This window comes from Danio rerio, chromosome 12 (assembly GCF_052040795.2).
Source record: "Danio rerio strain M-AB ecotype USA chromosome 12, GRCz13ab, whole genome shotgun sequence".
NCBI classification, from domain to species: domain Eukaryota; kingdom Metazoa; phylum Chordata; class Actinopteri; order Cypriniformes; family Danionidae; genus Danio; species Danio rerio.
This window is the reverse complement of record NC_141032.1, coordinates 14,438,702-14,462,496: the sequence shown is the minus strand read 5'-3', so window position 1 is coordinate 14,462,496 and position 23,795 is coordinate 14,438,702. Positions and strand designations below refer to the sequence as shown.

The following is a 23,795-nucleotide window of genomic DNA, read 5'->3' as shown; positions in this document are numbered from 1 at the left end:
CAAAGATCTCATTTTTCTAAACCTAAAACAAACGTCCAAAGATGCAGGTCTAAAAATGACAGAATGAAGTGATGAAGCGTGAGGAAGCATAATCCTTTTTTCTATCATAAGATCTACTTTGAGAATACAGTTCAGTACAGGCATCGGAAAAACGATCCTATTGTCAGACTGGTTTATTTGCATTGGAAAAATAGCTAGCTCTGTTTTCACATCCTTACATATTTTGCAAATTTTTCACAAGTTTTCAAAACATATAGCACTATACATTGCTACTCAGCATTTATAAGAACACCCCTCATAAAGATATCTTTTAAATTCATATTTTTAATAGGAAGCCATACAATATTATATTTGAGCATAAACATTAGATTAGTCAGTACTAAAGCCAAATCTGGAGGTTATAACAAAATAACTGAATGGTCAAAAAACTAGTTCACCAAAATTTATATTTTATAGAAAAATATTAAATACAAATTTAAAAAAAGAGGAAAAGTCAGGAGAGTAGGGGGTAGGTAGGTTGCTAGGTGACCATCAATTGTTTTCCCAGAAGGATGCGGATGACAAGCTGACAAAACATTGCTGTCACTCAGAAGTCTTATCTATCGCAAAAAGTATAAAGCACTGCAGTGTTTGTGTATTCTGTGTTTGTCTGAGAAAATTAGTCTTACCGAAATGTGAATATTCCATACAAGCTGAGGATGATCGGTCAATTCTTGTCACATGACTTGTGGTTCGATCGTGGGAGTCATTGGTGCGACATGTCGCCGCTTGTGCGTGCATGCCGCGCTCCTCCATTGGAAACAGCAAACTTGTGCAAACTTTAGAAATATGCGATATGCTAACGGCCCTATTTGCAATCTCCATCAGTTGATCTTCTTGCAGAGCCATGCTTAATTTACCTGATTTGTTGACAAGTAGGTTGCGGATCTATTCCTTGGCAGTTCGTGGGTTGTTTACAGGGTCTTTTCCCCTAAGCAAAGACACTTTCCAAAGACGTCTGTTTCTTACTTATTTTGCTATTTGTGCGTTAAATCTGGGCACTCAAATGACCAAGATGTAAGCAAGAGTACAGGTATTTGTCAAAATATAAGATCATTAAGACTAAGATAATAAAATGGAAATAATTAATGATTTCTTGTGCTGCCCGGTACTGATTGATCCACGGACCATTAGTTGAGGACCACTGAGCTAGAGGATAAAATAAACTAAGGCAACATCATCATTCTCCTAATTGTCCGCAGCTAAGAAATGTTTAAAATATGACACGACCCCCCACAGAGCTTGCTAAGGCCCCCTTGTTGGGAACCACTGGTACAGGTGAATTCGGTAGGCTAAATTGTCTGTAGTGTATGTGTGTGAATGAGTGTGTATGGATGTTTGCCAGATATGGGTTGCAGCTGGAAGGGTATCCGCTGCGTAAAACATATGCTGGATAAGTTGGTGATTCATTCCGCTGAGGTGAACCCAGATTAATAAAGGGTCTCTAGCTCAACTGATATGGACCGCAAACACTGATAGGAGTCCTTTTAGCATCTATCATCAGAGTTCACAAGTAAGCTGCCTTCATCAAGAACCCCACCTGCTCCTTAACAAGGTCCTTAACTCTCCTTCCTACAGGCCTGAGGTACAGGTGTGCAAAGTGCAAGACCTCTGCAATCAAACTCCTCAACAACTGACGCACATATGCACTTTATTATTCAATTACTGCACATGTACCATGCCATTACTTCTGGGAGTTTGGCACAATTATTCATTCTCCTCTGGACAACAGTTACAGTATGTATTCATAGTTAACATTTAGGTTTATTTTTTTGCATGGTCTTACAACTTTCTACTTTGTTCATATGACTTTGAACACTCTTAAAAAGTAAGGATTCCGTTGTACAGGGAATCTGTTTCCTTATTGTGCATATGACAATAAAAGCTTAAAAATAAATCAATGCTTGTTCATAGTTTTTCAGGCACCTTTGCAGGTAGGTTTCTTAAAGCATCTTGGAGACATGGCCACAGTTCTCCAGGGGCCGGTTGCACCAGCAGGGCATAAGTTAAAACATAGCTTAGTTGTAGGGATGCACAATATATCAGCGCCCATATTGTTATCGGCCGATAAACGCTATTTTTAAGATAATCGTTATCGATCCGATGTCATAATTAGGCTGATATATTTAAGCCGATAAATTACTTAATTGTACAGACTTGCGTGCTGCGCTCGCATGGGCAGAACATGTTCAGACTTGTCCAGTGCACTATGGAGCTCTCCTCACACTGTTTATTCCTTCAAAGTCCGTCCTTTCTTCACGTGGCACTGCTGGGCGTTAATAACTTAGTAAGTAACCACGTTCCTTATCATTGTAGATATGCTTGATTGAGAGTCATTGTGTATTTTGCTTTAAATCACCTCAGGAAAAATATTACATGTGTAAACCTTTCCTGCTCTGTCTCTGTTGTTTTAAGAGATATCAGGGGAGATTTACTTATTACTCCAGGGCCGAATAATGTTAGTTTCGGGGTGAACTCTTTTCGTTGCAGCTGGTGAATGAAAGAGGACACATGTAACTTGGTCCAAAATATTTATTACTTTCCGTGTGGTACAAAAATTAAGTCACCAAAGAGGGAACATCACAGAAAATGGTCTCATTGATTAAAAACCGCTCCTCTTTTCTCTCTCCCTCTCCCTCTGTCTCACACACCCCAAACTGCAGCCCAGTCCCGTTGAAGGACCCGCACATTTTACAACACCTATAAACATAACGGTTGTTTGTAATCTGATTATTTGTTATTATCAACGCGTTGCTGGTCATGTGTTGTTGATGTAAGATGTATTCAGTTTGATCGGAATATTTATATTGATAATAACGAGCTCGCGTGAGAGCTGTCACCGCGCACACACACACACACACACACACACACACACACACACACACACACACACACACACACACACACGGGGGAGAGGCGAGAGGTGAACACACACATACACACACACACACACACACACACGGGGGAGAGGCGAGAGGTGAATCCAGTCAAAGGGGCTCTTAACTAGCCGCTCATTCTGTCTTTATATTCTGCTCTGTGTTTGTCATAAAGTCAGCTCAATGCAGGTTTTGTATCAAAATCTGACTCTGATGGCAACTCTGCTCTACAGTTGAGTAAAACTCTCAGGGGTTTATCATAAACTTTTCATCGATCATTTTCCCGCAATTGATGGCAAGAACGAGCGCAGATGCGTCTGACTGACAAGCAGCACCTACATGTGACATGTCAAAACGCCAAATAGGATGAATCTGTGCCGCATTTTCAAAACATACTATCTGTATTTAGCTGTTGGCTTGTACGGTAGCTCTAAACTGTCAAAACACCTCTGAAAAAGCCTTTTTCGGACATGACATATATGTCCATGTGTACATCACTGTAACACGTTTTATTCATGATGGTTTCAGTTCTTAGCTTTCATTTTCATCTTATTTAAATATATTTATCTTGCTTGTTAATTAAATACCATTTTGTCATTTAGACTATTATTTTTTTATGCAACAATCAACTTGCATGTTCATTTGCAATAAAGAAAAGCAAATAATTTTTTGCATGCAGATTTATGTGAAATGGTGAATATAGGTCTATAATCACCTTGCAATTTTGAAGTTTTTTTGCTTTGTGTATAGGCTATTCAGTTCATAAGATCAGTTCAATCTTTTATGAAGTTTGCTGTATAAAAATATAACAATTTAAAATATTTATGATTATCGGCCTATACATATCGGCATCCAAGTCTGAAGAATTATCGGTTATCGGTATCGGCCAAAAAATTCATATCGGTGCATCCCTACTTAGTTGGGTCGTTTCAGCATCAATATCACAATGTGCTCACTTGCAATAAACACATCACAGTGTATATGCAATGTTGACTCTGTATTATAACTGAACCTTTTTTATGTGTTTTTGTGGCCTGTGACAATGAGAATTTTAAAAGCATTCGGGCATAATACATTGTAACTTTTGTAACTTTAATCGTATACTAAATTGTAACTCAATTGTAAGTCGCTTTGGACAAAAGCATCTCTGCTACATGGTTAAATGTAAATGCTAATATTGGTTAATTTTAGCATTCAATTACTGTACCTAAAATTCTTAGACTTGAGAAAACAATAAAACACTGTTTATTTCAATTGTATATTTTTTTATTGTTTGATCTATTCTTGTAGAATGTTTATTTTATTTAATAGAAATGCATTTCTCTACAGAATCATCTCAATCAGTCTAAAATTATTAATTCATTCAAAATAGAGATATTCAAGTAATGTGGTGATATTGCACTCATATCGCAATCTGTATCGTAGAATAATAAAATATTGCAATGTCAGATTTTAAGAATATCATGCAGCCCAACTTACACACTACTAAATATTTTTGTGTTGCCCCACTAAATTTAGTTTAAATGTAATGCTACATTCCAGGTAATATTTACAGCAGCCATGTATAATGGTAGAAAAGAGATAAAAGCAAGATTAGTTTTCATTGAGGAGCTGACAATAATAATGAATAATAATCTCCCTCTCTTTACAGCCTTATTTATTTTTTTCATTTATGAAATTAAAAGGGGAATTTATTCATGACTGAGTTCTTCTCCCTGCTCTTTTCTCTTTCATGTTTGGGCTTTTTTTTAAAAATCAAGTTTAATGTTTGAATAACTTCATGCGTATTTCATGTGCATTTACAGCTTACGGTGCAGGTATGTGTGTCATCTAGAGCAGGGGTGCCCAAACTTTTTCTTATAAACAGCCAAAAACCAAACTTGATTGAGGGCTGTGGGCCGAAGTTGAATATACATTGTATATTTGTTGAGTATAAATTGTATTATATTAAATTTGCCATGGGTATTTTGCTAATTAATTTGCTAAGATTTAAAAACAAATATAAAATGTTGCTTTAAAACATTAATTATGCAGTGTCGTAATTAATATATTATTCATTAATTAATAATACTATTATTCATTAATTAATAATATCATAATTAAAATTAATCATGCAGGGTCATTTTTTATTTTTTATAAAGAACTTGTTATAGTAAATACAAAAGAAAAAATAAAAAATTCAATTTATAACACAATGGAGAGCTGCTCCTGCCTTTGCCTTAATTTGCTTTCAGATGTCTTGTGTCCTTTATCTGTCAAGTGACAATATTTACATTTTGAAAGTCTGGTTTATTAACAACATTTAAATGAAACATTTATTTTTGGTTGGCTTTTTATGTAGCTCCTCAATTAAACAAAGAAACAAAAGGTTATGTTAAATTCAAAATGGTTATCTCTCAAAAGGCATTCGCCCCAACTAACTCCCCATCATGCCGCAATTTGGGCACCTCTGATCTAGAGTGACTGACTATCATGTAATGTACTATAAATGTACATTTATGTACATATATGTAATTTGCCATTTCATTTTCATAGAACATTTATATTTAGATGCATTAGTTGCAGAATTTTAAAGCAGTTTAACAATATAAATGTTTTTTTTATTCCATATTATGTCATTCAGTGTGACTATGCATGACTTTACGGAGAGCTTACGACCTATTAAATACAGTTTGACTATAGAACATGTGGTGTAGGCATGGGCCTGTATAAGATTCTGATGGTATTATAACCTTGGATAAAAATATCACGTTTTCACAGTATTATGGTATTGTGATTACTGAATTACTTGAATATCTGAGTAAAAAAAACACAACTTTTTCCCCCCACTGAACACAATATATTCCATTTTAAGAAATATTAAATTTTTTTTAGACCAGTAGCTTTTGCTGTAGAGGTTCCTTTTCTGCTGAAGATACTTTTGCCCTAAAAAATTAAATGGTTATGAAAAACGTTAAAAAAAAACAACATAAGCCTTAGGAAAGGTATTAGAGAAAATTTAGGTAGTTTTAAAAACCTTGACTTTACGCAGTACACCTTGATACCATTTATCGTCCCATGCCTAATGCGGTGCAACCGAATTAATAATACATTTAGTTACAACTAGTAGTTAAGCTTCTAGGGTGGACTTTATGTTCCAATTTAAGAAAGAACTTACGAGCTGGTGCAACCCAGGAGGTAAACTGGTATTTCCTACTGACAAAGTACAGCATTGGATAGAAATAACTGACTGATGAAAATACTAGAATACTGATGTATTGTCATTAAAGCCTTTCCCCCCTTTGTATTTAACATTATCATTTGGTCTTAAAAGGCTGATACCTCTAAAAATGCACCCTCTTACAATACCTCGACATACAGTAGCTTCTACAAATTCACGTTTCTCCCCACAGTTATCTACAATCACAGAGCAATTAACTCTTTTGTAATCAGGTGAAAAGTTAATTTCCAAGACCTTCACTCTCTCTGCTGTAAACTTTTTGTTCAGTGTCCCGACTGGTTGCTCAAGGGTTCACCCGGCAGTTAGATAATGACTCAAAACACTCCTTTAGACACCGTCAGAAATACTTTTGAAAAAAAGGCCACTAAAACCCCACTAAGCTAATTACAACAAACTGCACAACAGTGTAAAAGCCCATTAACCTAAGTACAGCATAATTACCCAGTATTGATTAAAAAGGGTGTCTTGGAAAGGCATTCATGTAACCTCAGTCAATGGTAAATGATGATAATAATAATAATAATAATAATAATAATAATAATAATAATAATAATAATAATAATAATAATAATAACCAATTTTATTTGTAATGCGCTTTTCGTAAACTCAAAGTGCTACAAGGCAAAATACTAGCAATACAAGGCAAGCAAAACAGTACAACAATGAAATAAAAGATTGTAAAAACACAAAACAAACATTTCATAAGCTACAAAATATAGATTATGAAATCGTACAATATGCATTATCGAAAAGAAAAAAAAATGTCGCTGCTCATCTGAATAATAATGCTAAAGAATTGTTTTTCCTACTGCTTGTGATTAGGCATGGGCTGGTACAAGATTCTGTTAGTATGAAAACATTGAATAAAAATATCATGGTTTTATGGTAACAGAGTATTGTGATTACAGAGTGGGTAAAAATTATTGAACCCAACATATTTAATAGGGATGTCCAGATCCGATCACATGATCGGAAATCGGGCCTGATCATGCGGTTTTAGACTCCACTGGAATCAGATATTACCTCCCAATCAGGACTTGATTATATATATATTCTCATTGTTTTTAACATCTATAGTTATGCAGTGGCACAGAGTTAAACCTCTTTCTTGACTTCACACAGAAACAGCAACGCATGCGGCATGACATCACCTTGTTGCAAAGAAACTATTGGTCAAATGCTGGCAGAGTAGAACATGGAAGTAGCTTGAAGCGGAAAACGTGAGTATGTCTGCAGTCTGGAGGTATTATAAAGTTAAGGACAACAACATTGCCATAGCAAACTATGAGATATTTAAACTTGGGAATAGGTATGGAATGATAATCATTTTCAAGGTATACCGTGGTTTGTAAAAGTCAAGGTTTTAAAACCGCCAAAATGTTCTGCTATACCGTTCCTACGGTATATGCAAGTTTTTTTTCTTTTTTTTACATTTCATTTTAAGTTTTTTAGGACAACAGTATCTTCAGCAGAAACAATATTCAAACAGCCTTTTCAAGTTGAAAGAACTCTGTGTTTTTTAAAACAAATGAAGACAGCAGAATACCATAAAACATTGAAACCGTGATTTTTTTTCCCCAAGGTTATCGTACACTCAGAATCTTATACTGGCTCATGCCTACTTGTGATTGCCTGCCAGGCATTTTAAGTTGAGGTGCTATTTGTTTTTATATTAGTTTTTTTTATATTTACTGTTGCATTTAAGTCCAAAAGTAAAAAATATATGTTGTTTATCGCTTGATTATTCAAGCAACCTCACAGAAGTGCTCTGTTTGTTAACAGAGTTGTTGAATGTTAAAATAAGGTAAACTATTAAAAAAAATAAGGAACATTCTGGATCTGTTTCTTTGCTCTTTTTTATTCTTTTTTTGTTTTTATGTATTATAGACGTATCGCATCGGGTTTGGTTATCGGTAGATAGTAAAAATCAAATTACTCAGACTCAGATTAAGATTAAGGGCAAAAAAAACCTGATCAGGACATCCCTAAAATGTAATTTTAAGAAACACTTCTGCTGAAAGAGACTTCTGCTGTCTTTATTGGTTTTAAAAACACAGATTTCTTTACAACTTGAAAAGGCATCTTTGAATCTTTTCTCTTTTTTTGGATAAAAAAGTAAGCCGCTGCACTGTTCAGGCCAGCATGCTTGGATGTTACTGCATAAGCAGTTCGTTTTTCAGATGTTTTCTGAATCGTTGGTTGACAAGTACATTTTAATGTGGAGGGTCTTTTTCTGCTGGAGATACTGTTGCTCTAAAAACTAAATAAAATATTCATTAAAAAGAACAATATACGTATACTATATGAACAGTATGACAGAAAAGTTTCGCGGTTTTAAAACTGGATATCAACTCATGCCTACTCGTGATTATTTTATTATGTATTCATTATTATTCATAATAACTGACCGTCCACTTGTCGGCAACATTTAACCATTATTTTTAATTAATTAAATGTGTGTAGGTGTGTGCGCGTCTGTGTGGTTTCAAAACTAGCATAAAACTAAAATGTGGGCAGGCACAGTGACTAAAGCTTAAAGAAGCATTAAGCTTGTTAATTGCTATATTTATGTATAATCACTGTTGGGGCAGTAATGTACAAATTACTTTTTAAGCAGTAAACAATCTCAAATATTGTTCCTTTCCCTGTTCCTCAGCTATTTCACTCGAACTATACATTATATTGCATAATTATAATAAACATTACATTTTAATTAATTAATAAATATTATTCAAACTCATGCATTATGATAATAAAAGTGAACCGTCACCAACATTTGAACATTTTATTTAATCGAAAACTCATGAAACGTGATTCGAATCAAGAATAGCATTCCATAACAATACGGTACTATGATATTTACGTAGTACTTTGATATATAAAGTGTTAAGCAAAACATGATGACGCAATTGTACCATGTAAAAAGCTTAGTATTACAATAGAACATGCCAAAAAATATTATTTGAAATACTCTATTTCCTGTTTACTAGCATAATGCTAACCTGCCTGAAGTCCAGAGTTCACTTCAACTTTTCAATAATCCGCATACAAAAGGTATCAACGATCCAAAACTGCTTCAAACATTAACATAACACTGTGCTGAATCCGTCCTTCCATAATAAAGCTGTTTTAGCGTTGATGTTACTGTATGTAACACTGTCAATGGCCTGTCAACGCACCTGAACACACACCTGTCATTTAAACACCTGTTTGACACGTCACATTCAACGCTTTTGTCTTACCTGTTGCTTCAGCTGAAATCAGTCTGTGCATTCATGGTTGTTTAACGGCGCTTCAATCCCCTTCGTCAGCTTTTACGGGAAATATATTACTCTCCATAACATCCGCTGCGCCCTTCGGTCCGTCCACTTGCTCAATGCATCCCGACAGTCGGCGCTACTCTCACACAAACACACCACACTGAGAATCGCCACAGAAACACAAATGGAGAATATGCGGCTAAAGGGCAATAATAGTTTTTTAAGTGACCGGTTTGGTCTGAAAAAAACGTTATTTTTTCACATTTTACTATATATTTTCACCTCAATTTCTAAAGTTACCAGTGTTAATTTTTCAGGCGTAACCTCTTTCCCAGACCTCCAAAGTGGCAAATGGCAATTGACAGCGTTGCAACGTGGTGTCTGTTACTTTTCTCTGCGCTTGTCAGGTTTAACCAATTATGTTCGACTTTAATTATTGATACACTATTCGTTAAATTAATTTATATCGATAGATCCCTGTGGAGAATTCCATGACCATGCCAGACAGTAAGCATTTGCATCCGCATTGATTAAACAAAACTATTGTCTTGTGTTGAAAAGTTCTTAATAAAGGCGTTCTAAGATCAAGCGTTGCGTTGTGTCTCATGTACACAACATGGGGGCGTTGTTACTATAACAACTAATTCATGTCTATGAAGAAGACAAGGAGAAATTCCCTTCATATTCATTACTCATACACTTGGGTATGTATGAATAATTTCGGCCTTGACTGTATATGTTCGTTTTATTTTGTATGGCTTGATCAAATAAAAGAAAAAGAGAAAAAAATCATTTTCTTCATGTTCTGAATTACATATCAAATAGCATGCGCTCAGAAGACAGCAATGCAGAAGAGATTGAAACGTTTAAATAAACATAACAAAAATTAGGACTTGCATATAAAGTTCTCATATAAAACTCTCTGAAAGTGTTAAAATAAACCCACACCTTTAAGCAGAAATGTACAAAAACAATGTCATAATTCTATCATCCAAGAAAGACATTAATAATTTTTCTGTTAAGACCCCACTGCCATTACAGGCCAGTAGCCAGCCTGGTGAAAGGAGTGGTTCTTTTTTTCTCAAAATGTGTATCTTTTTGCGGTTATTTGCCTCATTTTCTATTTATTTATTATATTTAAATACTGCATTTTAGTGACATTTAGCTAGATCCTTGCTGAAAAATTCAGCCTAAACCAGCCAGCCATTTCCAGCCAGGTCTTAGCTGGTCAGGCTGGAAAATGATTAGCTAAATCCTAAAACCAGCTTGACCAGCCTGGTTTAAGCTGGACATAGCTGGTTTTGGCTGGGCTCCCAGCTTTGCTGGTAAAGCTTTTAGCTGGTCATCTCCCAGCCAGACCAGCTAAGACCAGGTTTGAAATGGCTGGAAATCAGCCTGAAAATGGCCAAAACCCCTCTAAAACCAGCCTGGTCGACCAGCTAAAACCAGCCAGCGGCCTAGGCTGGTTTAAGCTGTTTTTTTTTTTTTTTCAGTAGGGATTAGCTTGTTGGATGGTAATCATAACAACACTTTTTGATGTACCAAAATATTTCCTAAAGATTTAAAATAAAGTAAAATTAATAAATATTTATTTTTGAAATACAAATGTATTACATCATATATCATTAGAAAAAAAAATAGAAATCTGTTAAAGTTTTAAATCAAACACTGTATAATTATAATTTATCAAGCAAATAACAAACTGGCCAGCACATTCAATTTTCCTTAGTCAGAATTTGAGCTTCATAATTTGAGCTTCATGATTTATAGCCTCTCTTGTAAAAAAAAATAATTAGAAAATTCATGGATAACAACAATAGCCACTAAGCCACAAAACTAAACTAAACTAAACTAATTTTCAAATAAATTTTAATATAAGCCGCTTTTGGTTCTTAACACCTTTTTATTGATCATTTATTGTTTCAAGAGTAAGGTCCAAGATTTATAATAAAAGCTTCTAGTAAAATGGTTTCTTTGTTTAAAAACAATAAAAAAGTGAAAGATGACTTCAGTTACATTGTATGTTTTCTTGCACAACTGGATGATGGATTCATAAAAAAATTGTTTGCATTAGCCAAAACTGAATAATAACTTGGTGGTTCATTCCACTGTGATGACCCCTAATTATAAGGGAGTAAGCTGAAGAGAAAATGAATAGTTATTATTATTATAATTATAATTATCATTCATTCATTCATTTTCTTTTCAGCTTAGTCCCTTTAATAATTAGGGGTTGCCACAGCGGAATGAACCGCCAACTTATCCGGCACGTTTTTACGCAGCGGATGCCATTCCAGCCACAACCCATCCCTGGATAACATCCACACACACAAACATTCACACTCATACACTACGTACAATTTAGCCAATCCAATTCACTTGTACCGCTATCTTTTGACTGTGGGGGAGCACCCGGAGCACCCGGAGGAAACCCACGTGAGCGCAGGAAGAACATGCAAACTCCACACAGAAACGCCAACTGACCCAGCAGAGGCTTGAACCAGCGACCTTCTTGCTGTGGACAACAGCACTACCTACTGCGCAACTGCGTCGACTATTATGATTATTATTATATTCTTATTTCAAAATAAATACATATTCCAATTTTGGTTCTTGCAACCCATTTCAAAAAAGGTTGGGACAGGAGTAAGGCTGCAAAATCGCATCACTTCACTTCGTGAGACCAATCGAGGATCAAAACATGACCTCTCTGGACAGGAATTTAAAATATGGACCAATCGCTTACTTTTTTAAATGTCTAATCGTCTTGTTTAATTCCATCCCGTTTCGCAGCATCGTACAACAGAATTTCATATGATCAAACTGTAGTGTGACCGCAGCTTAATTTAAGGGTTAATAATCAGGTAAACTGACTAAATATTGATGTGATTTGAAACCGGGGATGTCAACAGATGATTGTAATTATGATTTGGTACAAAAGTAGCAACCAAGTTCTAGTCCTAGAGCAAAGATGGGCAGAAGATCACCAGTTTGCCAACAAATACATCAGAAAATAATTGAAATGTTTAAAAACAATGTTCCTCAAAGACAGACAGGAAGATATTTTTGATATTGCACCTTTAACAGTGCATAACATATTTAAAATATTCAAGAAATCTCAAGAAATTTCAGTTCATAAAAAACAAAGGTGCAAGCTTAAGCTGAACAACTGTGATCTCCAATCCCTCAGGCGGTGCTGCATCAAGAATCATCATTCATCTATAAGTGATATCACCACATGGGCTCAGCATTATTTTGGCAAACCTTTGTCAAGTACCATAATAGCTACATCCACAAAAACCAATTAAAACTGTGCCGAATCAAAAGGAAACCCTTTGTTAACATTGTCCAGAAGCGCTGTCGACTTCTCTTGGCTCAGAGGAATCTGGGATGGACCATCACACAATGGAAACTTGTACTGTGGTCAGAGGAATCTGTGTTGCATGTATTTTTTGGGAGAATTGGACACTGTGTGGTCGGGTCTAAGAAGTAAAGAATTTTGCAAATTGATCACCACCATTAAGTCCAAAAATCAAAATCTGTCATGGTATAGGGATGTGTCAGTGCCTTTCTGTGATGGCACCATGCAATGGCACCATTAATGCTGAAAAGAAATTTTGGAACAAGGCTGCCTTCTTGTCTAGGGACGCCCATGCATATTTTAACAAGACAATGCAAAAGCACATTCTGCACACACTAAGTCCTGGCTGCAGAGAAAGAGAATACAGATACTTGACTGGCCTGCCTGCATTCTCGACCTTTTTTAAAATAGAGAATGTGTGGTGCACTTTGAAGTGCAAAATGTAACAACAAAGACCCCGTACTGCTCCTTCCCTTAAGACTTGTTCGCAGGAAAAATTGAATTACATCTAAAACACTTCATCACTTGGTGCCTTCATTACCTAAAACAGTCTTTTAAGTGTTAAAGAACACAAAGTGGTAAATGCTTTACTGTTTCAACTATTTTTGAAATGTGTTGCAAGAAACAAAACAGGAATATGTGTTTAGTTTTTAAAAAAAATCATGAGGTCATCATGAATGCAAGTCAAAGTAAATAAAAGTTTATATATATATATATATATATATATATATATATATATATATATATAAGTCAGAATTATTAGCCCCCCTTTGATTTTTTTTTCTCTTTTTTTATATTTTCTAAATGATGTTTAACAGAGCAAAGAAATTTTCACAGTAAGTCTGATAATATTTTTTCTTTTTAGGAAAGTCTTATTTTTTTTATTACGGCTAGAATAACACAGTTTCTAATTTTTAAACACCATTTTAGGGACAAAATTATTAGCCCATATAAGCTATATTCTTCATCGATAGTCTAACAAACCATCGTTATACAATAACTTTCCTAATTACTCTATCCTACCTAGTTTACCTAGTTAACCTAAGTAAGCCTTTAAATGTCACTTTAAGCTGTATAGAAGTGTCTTGAAAAATTTCTAGTTAAATATTGTTTACTGTCATCATAGCAAAAATAAAATAAATTAGTTATTAGAAAGGAATTATTAAAACTATTAAGATTAGAAATGTGTTGAAAAAATCTTCACTCTGTTAAACAGAAATTGGGGGGAAAAACAGGGAGGCTAATAAATCTGAATTCAACTGTATAAATATTTATATATACATATTACATATTATATATATATATATATATATATATATATATATATATATATATATATATATATATATATATATGTGTGTGTGTGTGTGTGTGTGAGTGTGTGTGTGTGCGTGCGTGCGTGCGTGCGTGCGTGTGTGTGTATTGTGTGTGTGTATATTGTGTGTGTGTCTGTGTTTCATGAAATAGATAAATAAATGCAACAAGTTAGGTTATACATTACTTAACAAATATACTGTATTTTTAATTAAGGTTAAGTTTAAATATTTTTTACATTTTTTACCTTCATCATGTATATTTTATTTAAATATTTTTTACAATATAATCATTTTATTAATTTGTTTTATTCAATTATTACAACATGTATTCATTTATTTATTTCTCTGTCATAGTTTTAAACTGTCTTGGTCTTGGTCTAGTCGAGAATTTAATAGTTTGGGATCCTAGAGGATAAATAGAGCTTCTTAACCGAGTCTTAAATTAAACCTACAAGGATGCAGGTTTAACCTCATTATTGTCATTTTGGAGCACACATGAATTACTTGGACTATGTCAAAGAAAAAACAATGCTTACCACCAGCTAGACAAGATCTTGCAGACAGTGGCCCTTACAACCCACAAAGTGCTAGGCTATTCTATGAATATGGAAATTTCCAGGAATCATAGATTACATAGAGAAACTAATTTGGATTAAGTGTCCATCTGCATATGTTGAGGAATATAGGAATGTTAAAGATGTATGCACTCCCCAGTTGGTTTTCAAATGCTGTTGTGTTGTTGCTTGTTGCTTGTTATCTCTCTCAGTTTGACAGAGGAGATCATGACGAAACATTGCTTGATAACAAAACGTTATTTGTTTAAAAATTTACAAACTGCAAATGCTGTACAACTTTCTAACGAAGACCAACCCATTAAAATATATAAATATACTTATACTGTAAAAAATAGTATCACTATTTGTTTAGTACACTGTACTTTTTCTGGCATATTAAGAATTATGAATAACTATTGATCTACATAAAAATATGCTATGTCAACAATGTTCGCTAAAATGTTGTCTACATGTTTAACAAAGTTTTCTGAACAAATATTTTTTTGTAGAACAAGAATGTTGATATTTAAATAATTTGCGCACTTGTGACGTGACGATCGAAAACTAAGCTTGTTTATTTGCTGCTTTCAATGGAAATAAATTGGAGAAGTTAAGAGGGGTGCCTTGCCTCACGGCAAGTAGGTCACTGGTTCAAGCCCTGGCTAGGTCAGTTGGCTTGCGTTCGTGTGGGTTTCCTCCGGGTGCTTCAGTTTCCCCCACAGTCCAAAGACTGTGTTTCCCAGTACTGGGTTGCCGCTGGATGGGCATCCGTTGTGTAAAACTTATGCTGGATAAGTTGTCGGTTCAATCCGCTGTGACGACCCCTGATGAAAAAAAGCTCCAAGCCAAAGGAAAAAGAATGACATTGTATGTTTGTGTTTGTCATTTGTTAACAAAATGATTAAAAACAGGATGATATGCTAACCAGCATGAATTACTTATTTAGCAAATTTGAAAAAAAATCATCCACTAAACAGAAAAAAATTATTGATTCAATAGCAGTAATTGTTGCTTCAGTTGATGTGACAATAATATCTTTATTAGTAAAATAAAACAATCAACATTGCATGAGTATACCAAATTGTTAGCTGAACAAAAAACTGTCCTGAGAAGAATGAAAAAATAGTTGTTGAGACAACTCAAAGTTCCTACTGCATTAAGTTGCCTCGTTTTTTTAATATTTTCTCAACAATTTATTTTTTTACAGTGTAGTTTGGTCACCTAACATCTTTAATGAAAGATAACACATTTAACTGTCTACATATATACACACACATAAAACATATATGCATATGTTTTTTACGCAGCAGATTTCCTTCCAGCTGCAACCTATCTTTTGGGAAACATCCATACACACTCATTTACTCTCATGCACTATGGACAAATTTGCCTACCCAATTCACTTGTACCGCATGTCTTTGAACTGTGGGGGAAACCGATGCACCTGGAGGAAACCCATGCGAACGCAGAGAGAACATGCAAACTCCATACAGAAATACTTAATTAAGGTGTTTGATGCTCAATTCATTTACATTTTCCTATGTGGAGAAATATAAAACTCTTGTGACAAATGAAAAAAACAAGAAGAAGTTATGTCCAGTTTAAATCTTTCCCACGCCAGCTCAAATAATAAAATCAAACAAGTTTTAAAAAATCTAAATCAAACTGATTTACTTCTGACTTAAATGATTTTCTGATTAAAATTTCAATACTAGTGAAACAAATTGATAAAAATGTTTCACCATACAGAGTAATGAAAATTCAGTACTTTACAGGTAGTTCTGGCCCTCTAGAACTTACCAGTCTATTCATAATTTCTATTTCGACAGAGTTAAGACACATGGCCAGCACTCACAGCAGGCAGGTTACACACCAGCTTGGCAGTCTATTAACTCATTGGGGTCATAAAAAGCTCATGACCACTGATAGCTGCAATAGCAGAACATTGGGTCATATAAAAACGAATCATCCAAAACTGAAGGGACAATAACTTTACGTTTGAAATAAACACTTTCAATATTACAGTTAAAATGTACCAATTTAAGGGGGAGGGGTCTCTCTAACTTTATCCCAAGTGTTTAATCTGAAACTGGTGACCCCTGAAATGAACCTTAAAGCTTTGTCTGATCTTCTCCAGAAGGAAATGGAGTCTTTCTGCTTTTCCTTAGATGAAGTGAAGATGGTTCAATTTAAAGATATGTATTCCTCTTCATGAGAATTTATTATGCTGCAGTAAGTGTTTGGAAAATAAACTTTAGTAAACTTTAGTAATTTTGTATTTACAAAGCTGACAGGAAATTGTGGTTCAGTTTGTCTTTAATAGTTATTTGCTATTATTAACGTAACAAAACTGCAGTTATTAATAAAACAAAGCAACGTTTTTTTTTTGTAAATTTAAACTTTTGTTTTATTATTATTATTATAAATTATATTGTATTTTTAACCTATTAAATATGTTTATATTATTTTAATGTAATGTGTAACTTATTACAATAAAAGAAAAAAAGATGGGAAAATGCAGTCTTGATTTGGGCAGGTAATGTTGGTCGTCCAATCAGCTTGGAGCGTTAGTTTGATTAGAGAGCACCAGGCTATCATTACGGAAATGAGCAGCACATTCTCAAAGAGCTAGTGGCGCGCGTGAATATAATCAGATATCACAGGTAAGAGAAGCGTTTATTTACGCTGTAAATTCTAAGAGCATTTACTGTACATAGTTGCTCTGTTATAGTTTTCAAAATGTGCACTGTGCAACACAACACATAATTCGTTAAGAATTCAAATTAAATTAGAACGTTAATTTAAAGAATTGTTATATTTTATTTTACCTAAACTTATGTTTTTAAAAAATGTATTTGTTTCCTTCAAATATATAGCAAACAAGATCAAGAGATGTGCACGTGGGGAAAAAACTTTCCAAATGAACGTGCTAAAAAATGTTGTCAATCTGTTTTGAAGACTCTCGGGGTGATAAGTATAGTTTCATCCCTCTATTGTGTTTATGAACCCCGGGGACGGAACAGATTCTCTCTAATCCAACTTGTTTTCTCTTTCTTGCTGAGATATGAGAGTTCTCCTTTAAATCCAACACAATCCCCAAAAAGCAATCACTTCGACTTTGGGAATTTCATATAATTTCAACGTCATTTAATCTGACAAATGTATATATCTTTTTCGTAATGGCATCTCGTGCATGTAAACTTTACCTGCGAGATCAGTTTGCAGTTATTTCCTGATTGTTGATTGGGCGTTAATCTGTGTATTGCTGTTTGCATTCGTTCATCATTCACGCCTCTTAATATCTGGCACAGCATGGAAACGTGTTTTTCCTCAGCAACACGTAAACCTTTGTTCTATGTTAGTAATGGAATACATTCTAGCAATTACTGGTCCATAATTTGGCTTTGTTAACAGTTTAGCATAATTGAAATGATTATCTGAAATGATTATTTATAAATGATGAAAACAATTTTTGCGCAATTATATCTCTTAGACTCCCTAGCCACACTTTTAAAATTATTTGCAAAACTACTAGAGAATAAGTTGGTAATAGTAGTTTTGCAAATTATTTTAAATATGTGGCCTGGGTGTACGAGCTATATAATTGCGCTACAACTGTATTCATGATTTATAAATAAAATGCCCTCAGATAATCATTTCAATTAGGCTATTAAACAACAACCTGCTTGTGACTTCAAGTGACACTGCTGTCACTGTCATGGCATGTCATCTAAAATATTAAGCTAATCTCAGTGGTTAAAGATGTTCTTTTTCTGTAACTTGTTTTTAAATTCCAAGTTGCGCAATCTGAAATTGACCAAGCGTTTTTAATCGAATTTGCATTTCTTTACTGTAGGAGAAAGGTCCACACATGTGGGACATATCGTGGAAAGGCCACTTAAACTGCCTTTCACAGTAAATCTGATCGCTGATGTATAGTGTCCTCCCCCGCGGTGATCGCGCATCGCGCCTCATTCTCACTCCCATTACGCAGCGGGATTGACATGAAACTGTGAATTGTTTGCTGCTCAAATAGAGTTGACCTGGAGCCAGCAGTCTGAGGGGTTGAGGAGCGACCATACCTTCCACCTCCCCCCACTACATCAGCATGACAAAGCACTGGGGGGGTCCAGGCTTGTTGGCACCACCCGTGATCACCGTAGGAGAAGGAGCACAACGCGACCATCACCTTGACTGCAGAATCGGCTATTCCTCTTTCAAGCGCAGCTGTCATCGCTCCTCAAACCCTTTGCTGGAGCTCGGTGGCCGGCTGGATAAGTCCACAGGGATGGCGCAGGACTCTTGTTATAGAGCCAAAGCGACGAATCAAGGCCCATGGGAACTGCAGGATGGAAACTCCAGTGGAGGAAAGAAGAAAAACTATCAGCGTTATCCCAAACCACCGTACTCTTACCTGGCAATGATCGCAATGGTCATCCAGAACTCGCCAGAGAAGAAGCTTACTTTATCAGAGGTAGGGTTAAGTAATTGAAAAACTTAAACTTTTTTTTTAGTCAAAATGCGCAATGAGTAATAATGTATAAACCTTAGTAAATTTAATATGTAATTGCAAAGAAACAGCAAGCATCACAGTGAATTAAATGTGAAAGTTTGTACTGAAATATGATGCGTGGCTCTACCCCAACAAACCCCTGTATTTGTTTGCGGGTTTTAAAAGTTTAAGGGTTTTAGCTGAAACATCTTCATTAGGAAACTGTCAAACCCACGCATTCACTCTCAATTTAAAGTGTAAGGTCGCAATTGCAATATCATTAATTGAAATGTTGAGGCTTTCCGCAGTTACATCCAAAAATGTTTTAAATTAGCCTATGTACAGGACTATTTATATGTGGGGTGAGTTTAATGCATTTTGCGCATCTAAATCTACCTTGGGCGCGTAATCTGCCTCATGTCTGGATCTCGATGGGATTTGTCTTGTGAATAGTGAAAGCAGAGGCCGATACTCTATCATGCTGATAACTGTGTTTGGAATCACACTGTGTTGCAATTACTACGGGATTGTTATGAAATGTCGCAACTTGTAAGAATCTGCACTCGGGATTAACAGTTTGCTGACTATTTATCAGTGCCTCCTGATTAAAAAAAATAAAAAAATGATATATATATTGTGGAAGGCCTTGCGGTTTTATCCTGTGTTTGCGTGGGGATTTCACCCGTTTTCATACTGGTTAAAAAAATAATTTATTATAGATTTCGAAAATATTTCAAATTTTATTGATATTATTAAATATACATATATGCTCATATAACATTTCACCACACAAAGAATGTTGATTTAAAAAAGTGATTTCAAAATGGGCTCGGCCACAGCTATCATACAATATTATGATGATTTTTTTTATTAATTAGCACTTTGAAGTACTAAAATACTCGCGTTTATGTGATTTCACAATATTCTATGCCATGTAGTTATGAGACTTCATTTTTATTAATCTTATTAAATATGCATATTTGCACATAAACATCATCCCATTTTTTTAAGAATGCGATTTTACTATAGGCCATGTTTCTATGCACAATAACTTTTTTGAGTGTTAAAAATAATATAGTCACTGTAAAAAGAAAAAAAAAATCTTCAATATTCCGGTTTACTTCCTGCAGCTTGGGTGCCATAATAAACCCCGTAAAAATAACGACCGTTAAATTACAGAAATTACCCATAAAATAACGAACATTAAATTACAGAAATTTTCCCTAAATTTAAATTTCTTTAATTTAGCCTCTGTTATTTTACAGTAAATGTCTGTAATTTAACAGCTGTTATTTTACGTTTTTTTTTTTTTCCAGCACTTCAGCTGCCATAAAATTCAGAATTTCTTTTTTTTTTTTTTTTTTTTTACAATGTGGGCTAATCTCTGTTTAAATATTTTAGAGGCTGTGGTCAATAATAATAATGATGATGATATGATTTTTTTAAAATTAACTTTCAATATGTTGTCTTACTGGAACAGATTCTGAAGGAGATCAGCACTCTCTTTCCATTCTTTAAGGGGAATTACAAAGGCTGGAGGGACTCTGTCCGACACAACCTGTCTTCATATGACTGCTTTGTCAAGGTGTGTATGACTTCTAGTGTTTAATTGACTTTTATATGATGGTTTGCCATTAGTGTAACATTATCTTGTTGCCCTTAACTATCTAGGTGCTTAAAGATCCTGGAAAACCTCAAGGTAAAGGTAACTTTTGGACTGTGGAAGTGAACCGAATTCCCTTGGAGCTGCTAAAGAGACAAAATACAGCAGTGTCCCGTCAGGATGAAACCATCTTTGCTCAGGACCTGGCTCCGTACATCTTTCAAGGTTACAGTCAGCCGAACAAGTCCAAACCTCTTCCCCCTGAATCATCTTTACCCCCTGTTCCAACCCGTCAAAGCCCACCTCCATCAGAGGACCCATATCGTCCCAAATTGGACTCTACGTTTGCTATAGATTCTCTCCTGCATAGCCTCAGGCCTGCCAGTTCAGCTGGGGAGGGGTTACGGGAGAGAGAAAGTTGGGGCGTCGGACCTCCTCCACACACTCGCTCTACCACTCCCCCACGCCCTTGTAATGCTTCATACAATGGCAGTTCATCAGCCAGCTCTGTCAGTCCCGCATCCGATTTTTCTGATGAGGACTGGAGAGGGGTGACAGTTGTTGGGAAAAGATCAGGAGACAGAGGAATAACATCAGATGCATACAGTGACTCCTGTCCTCCACCAAACAAAAGTTCCAAACGAGGCAACACCCCGCCATGGGAGCTACCTACTTCCTATGCCAAGTACACCCCTCCCAATGCTGTAGCCCCTCCAAGCATGCGCTTTAATGGAAATCCATTCATGCCACTAGGTGGTATTCCATTCTATGGTTATGGTGGTGCACACGTTACTACATCACATCTGATAGGTCACCCATACTGGCCCATTCTGCCAAGTGGGCCAGTATCCATACAAGCACCTCCCCTTCTCATGGACTTGGACAGTATGCTGCAATCAGTTCCGCCCAATAAGAGCGTGTTTGATGCGCTTGGATCCAACAATCAGACTGTTCATCCGTCTCCAAACCAGTATGCCCTACAGAACGGACCTTCCCTTTGCAAATATTCTCTTTAAACTGTCCACATCCATCTCAGAATAGTCTTGGAGGAAAAGGTTTTCCTATTTTGGGCACAGCTGACATTCTCTGGGGGAAATGTACAACAGCTGGCTGCAGGAGCAGTCTTTTCAAAGGGATATTTTGCCTTATTTACGCACAAAAATTTATACTAGTACTTTAAAGGGTACATGCTACTACTCTACTGGTAAAAAGGTAACTTTTTTGTGGTAGATGGGTATAAAGATAATATTTTCAGTGCTGCACTGCTCTGGCAACAAGCTGTTGTACAGTTTATGCACATGTTTGGCATGGCAGTGCAAGTTTATACAAAGATTTGCAATAACTAATGCTGCTCATCACAGGATAGACCAACTGTGGCTTGTCTCAGGGAAATTCTTTATGAACAGAACTGAAAATACAGTTAAAACAGGCCAATATTGACCAAACATTTAATTGACTCCATTGTAACTCATGTGACTTTCTTTAACACAATTACTACCTCAGAATTTTACAATCTTTGAAGAGGTGCATTTGCTGCTCTTGTTTTCTAATATTGGCCCTTGTAATGTTTTGTGATAATGCAATGAAACACTTGACTTGAGCAGTGGAATGTTGTCTGTTTATGAGTTGTTTTACTTCGTAAATGGACAGTTGCAGGAATAAGCAATGTGTTCGTGTGTGAATGTGTAGAAACTGTGAGGAACCTGCAATGTTTACATAAAGACAGGCCTTTATGCCATGAATGTGTCACTTTTTATACATTAGCTTTTACCATGTTTTTTGTGTATGTGTATATTTTTTAGACATGATTCCCACAGCCAGTTCTTAGTTGTGTTTAAAACACTTTCATTACACCCCCATTCCAATTGGTAAAGTCCAATCTCAGTTTCTGATAACAGTGGTGGGGGCTTGACAGATCTGATGAGATCCAGTCTTGTGTGTGTGTTTTGTTATTACTGGCAAACATTCACTTTGAAGAACTGTAATTGGAGCCATTTTTATCAGTTTACTGTGTCAAATCCTTATCACTACTCATTGTGTTCCTGTGGAATGTAGGTGGTGTAACTACGATTTTTAGAATCTGCCTTTTTTAATATGACTGCTTATTTCACCCTTTTAAAAATGTCAATTTGTATAAAATGATCTAAAAGCTCATATTGAGCAATTTGGTCATTGATTGAATGTAAGCATCGTTTAATTGTGGTCTGTGGTTGTCTCTGTCTGTCTGGTGCACGTCATCCCATCACCTCCTGCTGCTATTTTCTGTCCTGTCCTTTTTTTAAAATCATTCATCCACACCCCCAACACTTCCACCCTCTAGCAGGTCTATTCTTTGCAATGGGCTTTAATTTGAGTGTAGAGGGGATCCTCAGTTTGTGAGAGATTAACTTGTTCCACTAAGTTTGAGTCTTTCTTTGTTGTATTATTATGTCATGAGAATGCAGTCAAACTGTATTGGTCGATTTGTTTTCAGTATGTTCATTTTAACCATATTTGTATAAAGCTACCTAATTCCTTAATTTCTCTATTTTTTAGTGTTTAAATATCAAATACAATATTTTAGTGATATGACTCACAGCACATATTTGGTTCCTACACACAGAAATAAAGGTACAAAAGCTGTCACAGGGTGGTAAATTTTTTACACCGGTTTACACTGGTACCTTAAAAGAACATTTGTGCACTTGTAGGGTTTACTTTTGTACCTTTTAAGGTGCAAATGTGGACCTGATAAAATTTATATTTATGTGTGTATAAAATGTACCTTTTGAAATGGTACCGCCCCAGTGACAGCTTTTGTACCTTTGTTTCTAAGAGTGTACATTATTTTTGATCACATTGTTACTGTCTGACAGTTATATCATAACTTTTGTTTTTTGAAGCCATTCAGAGTAGCTTTTTGAATGACCCCCCAAAAAACTGCCTTAACACTGATAGGAATAAAAAAATCATGAGATTAATACATCTAATGCATCATATGTTTTATAATCTATTTTAAAGGTCAATATTCATTTTGTGAAGTAGCCTATCTAAAGTACACTGTGTACACTTGTAAAAAAAGGGGAACAAAACAG

The 23,795-nt window shown here is 35.4% G+C and overlaps 2 protein-coding genes and 1 long non-coding RNA gene across 5 annotated transcripts in view; 2 read left to right on the top strand and 1 right to left on the bottom strand.

Moving 5' to 3' along the window:
- Window positions 1-9,758, bottom strand: part of ppp1r16a (protein phosphatase 1, regulatory subunit 16A) — a 44,761-nt gene extending 35,003 nt beyond the window's left edge. Inside the window, exons 1-2 of the mRNA XM_087275993.1 lie at window positions 9,678-9,758; window positions 9,378-9,531 (exon numbers count right to left, since the gene is read on the bottom strand). The gene's annotated coding sequence lies outside the window, so the exon portion shown is untranslated. The remainder of the gene's footprint in view (window positions 1-9,377; window positions 9,532-9,677) is intronic.
- Window positions 1,814-4,688, top strand: LOC147841331 (uncharacterized). Its single transcript, XR_015503977.1, has 2 exons — window positions 1,814-2,962; window positions 3,017-4,688. It is a non-coding gene; the product is annotated as an uncharacterized LOC147841331 (long non-coding RNA).
- Window positions 9,759-17,227: 7,469 nt separating the features above from the next.
- Window positions 17,228-23,240, top strand: foxh1 (forkhead box H1). 3 transcript variants are annotated; one of them, XM_087275378.1, is made up of 4 exons: window positions 17,228-17,289; window positions 18,663-19,100; window positions 20,599-20,703; window positions 20,790-23,240. In XM_087275378.1, exons 2-4 carry the CDS (start codon window positions 18,735-18,737, stop codon window positions 21,735-21,737), a joined length of 1,419 nt encoding a protein of 472 aa, XP_087131504.1. In that variant the 5' UTR covers window positions 17,228-17,289; window positions 18,663-18,734; the 3' UTR covers window positions 21,738-23,240.
- The last annotated feature ends 555 nt before the right edge of the window (window positions 23,241-23,795 follow it).

Coding starts and splice junctions, on each gene's coding strand:
- foxh1 (XM_087275378.1), top strand. CDS start 18,735: ATGACAAAGCACTGGGGGGGTCCAGGCTTGTTGGCACCACCCGTGATC. Junction 19,101..20,598: donor AGAAGCTTACTTTATCAGAG/GTAGGGTTAAGT, acceptor TTACTGGAACAG/ATTCTGAAGGAGATCAGCAC. Junction 20,704..20,789: donor CATATGACTGCTTTGTCAAG/GTGTGTATGACT, acceptor TTAACTATCTAG/GTGCTTAAAGATCCTGGAAA.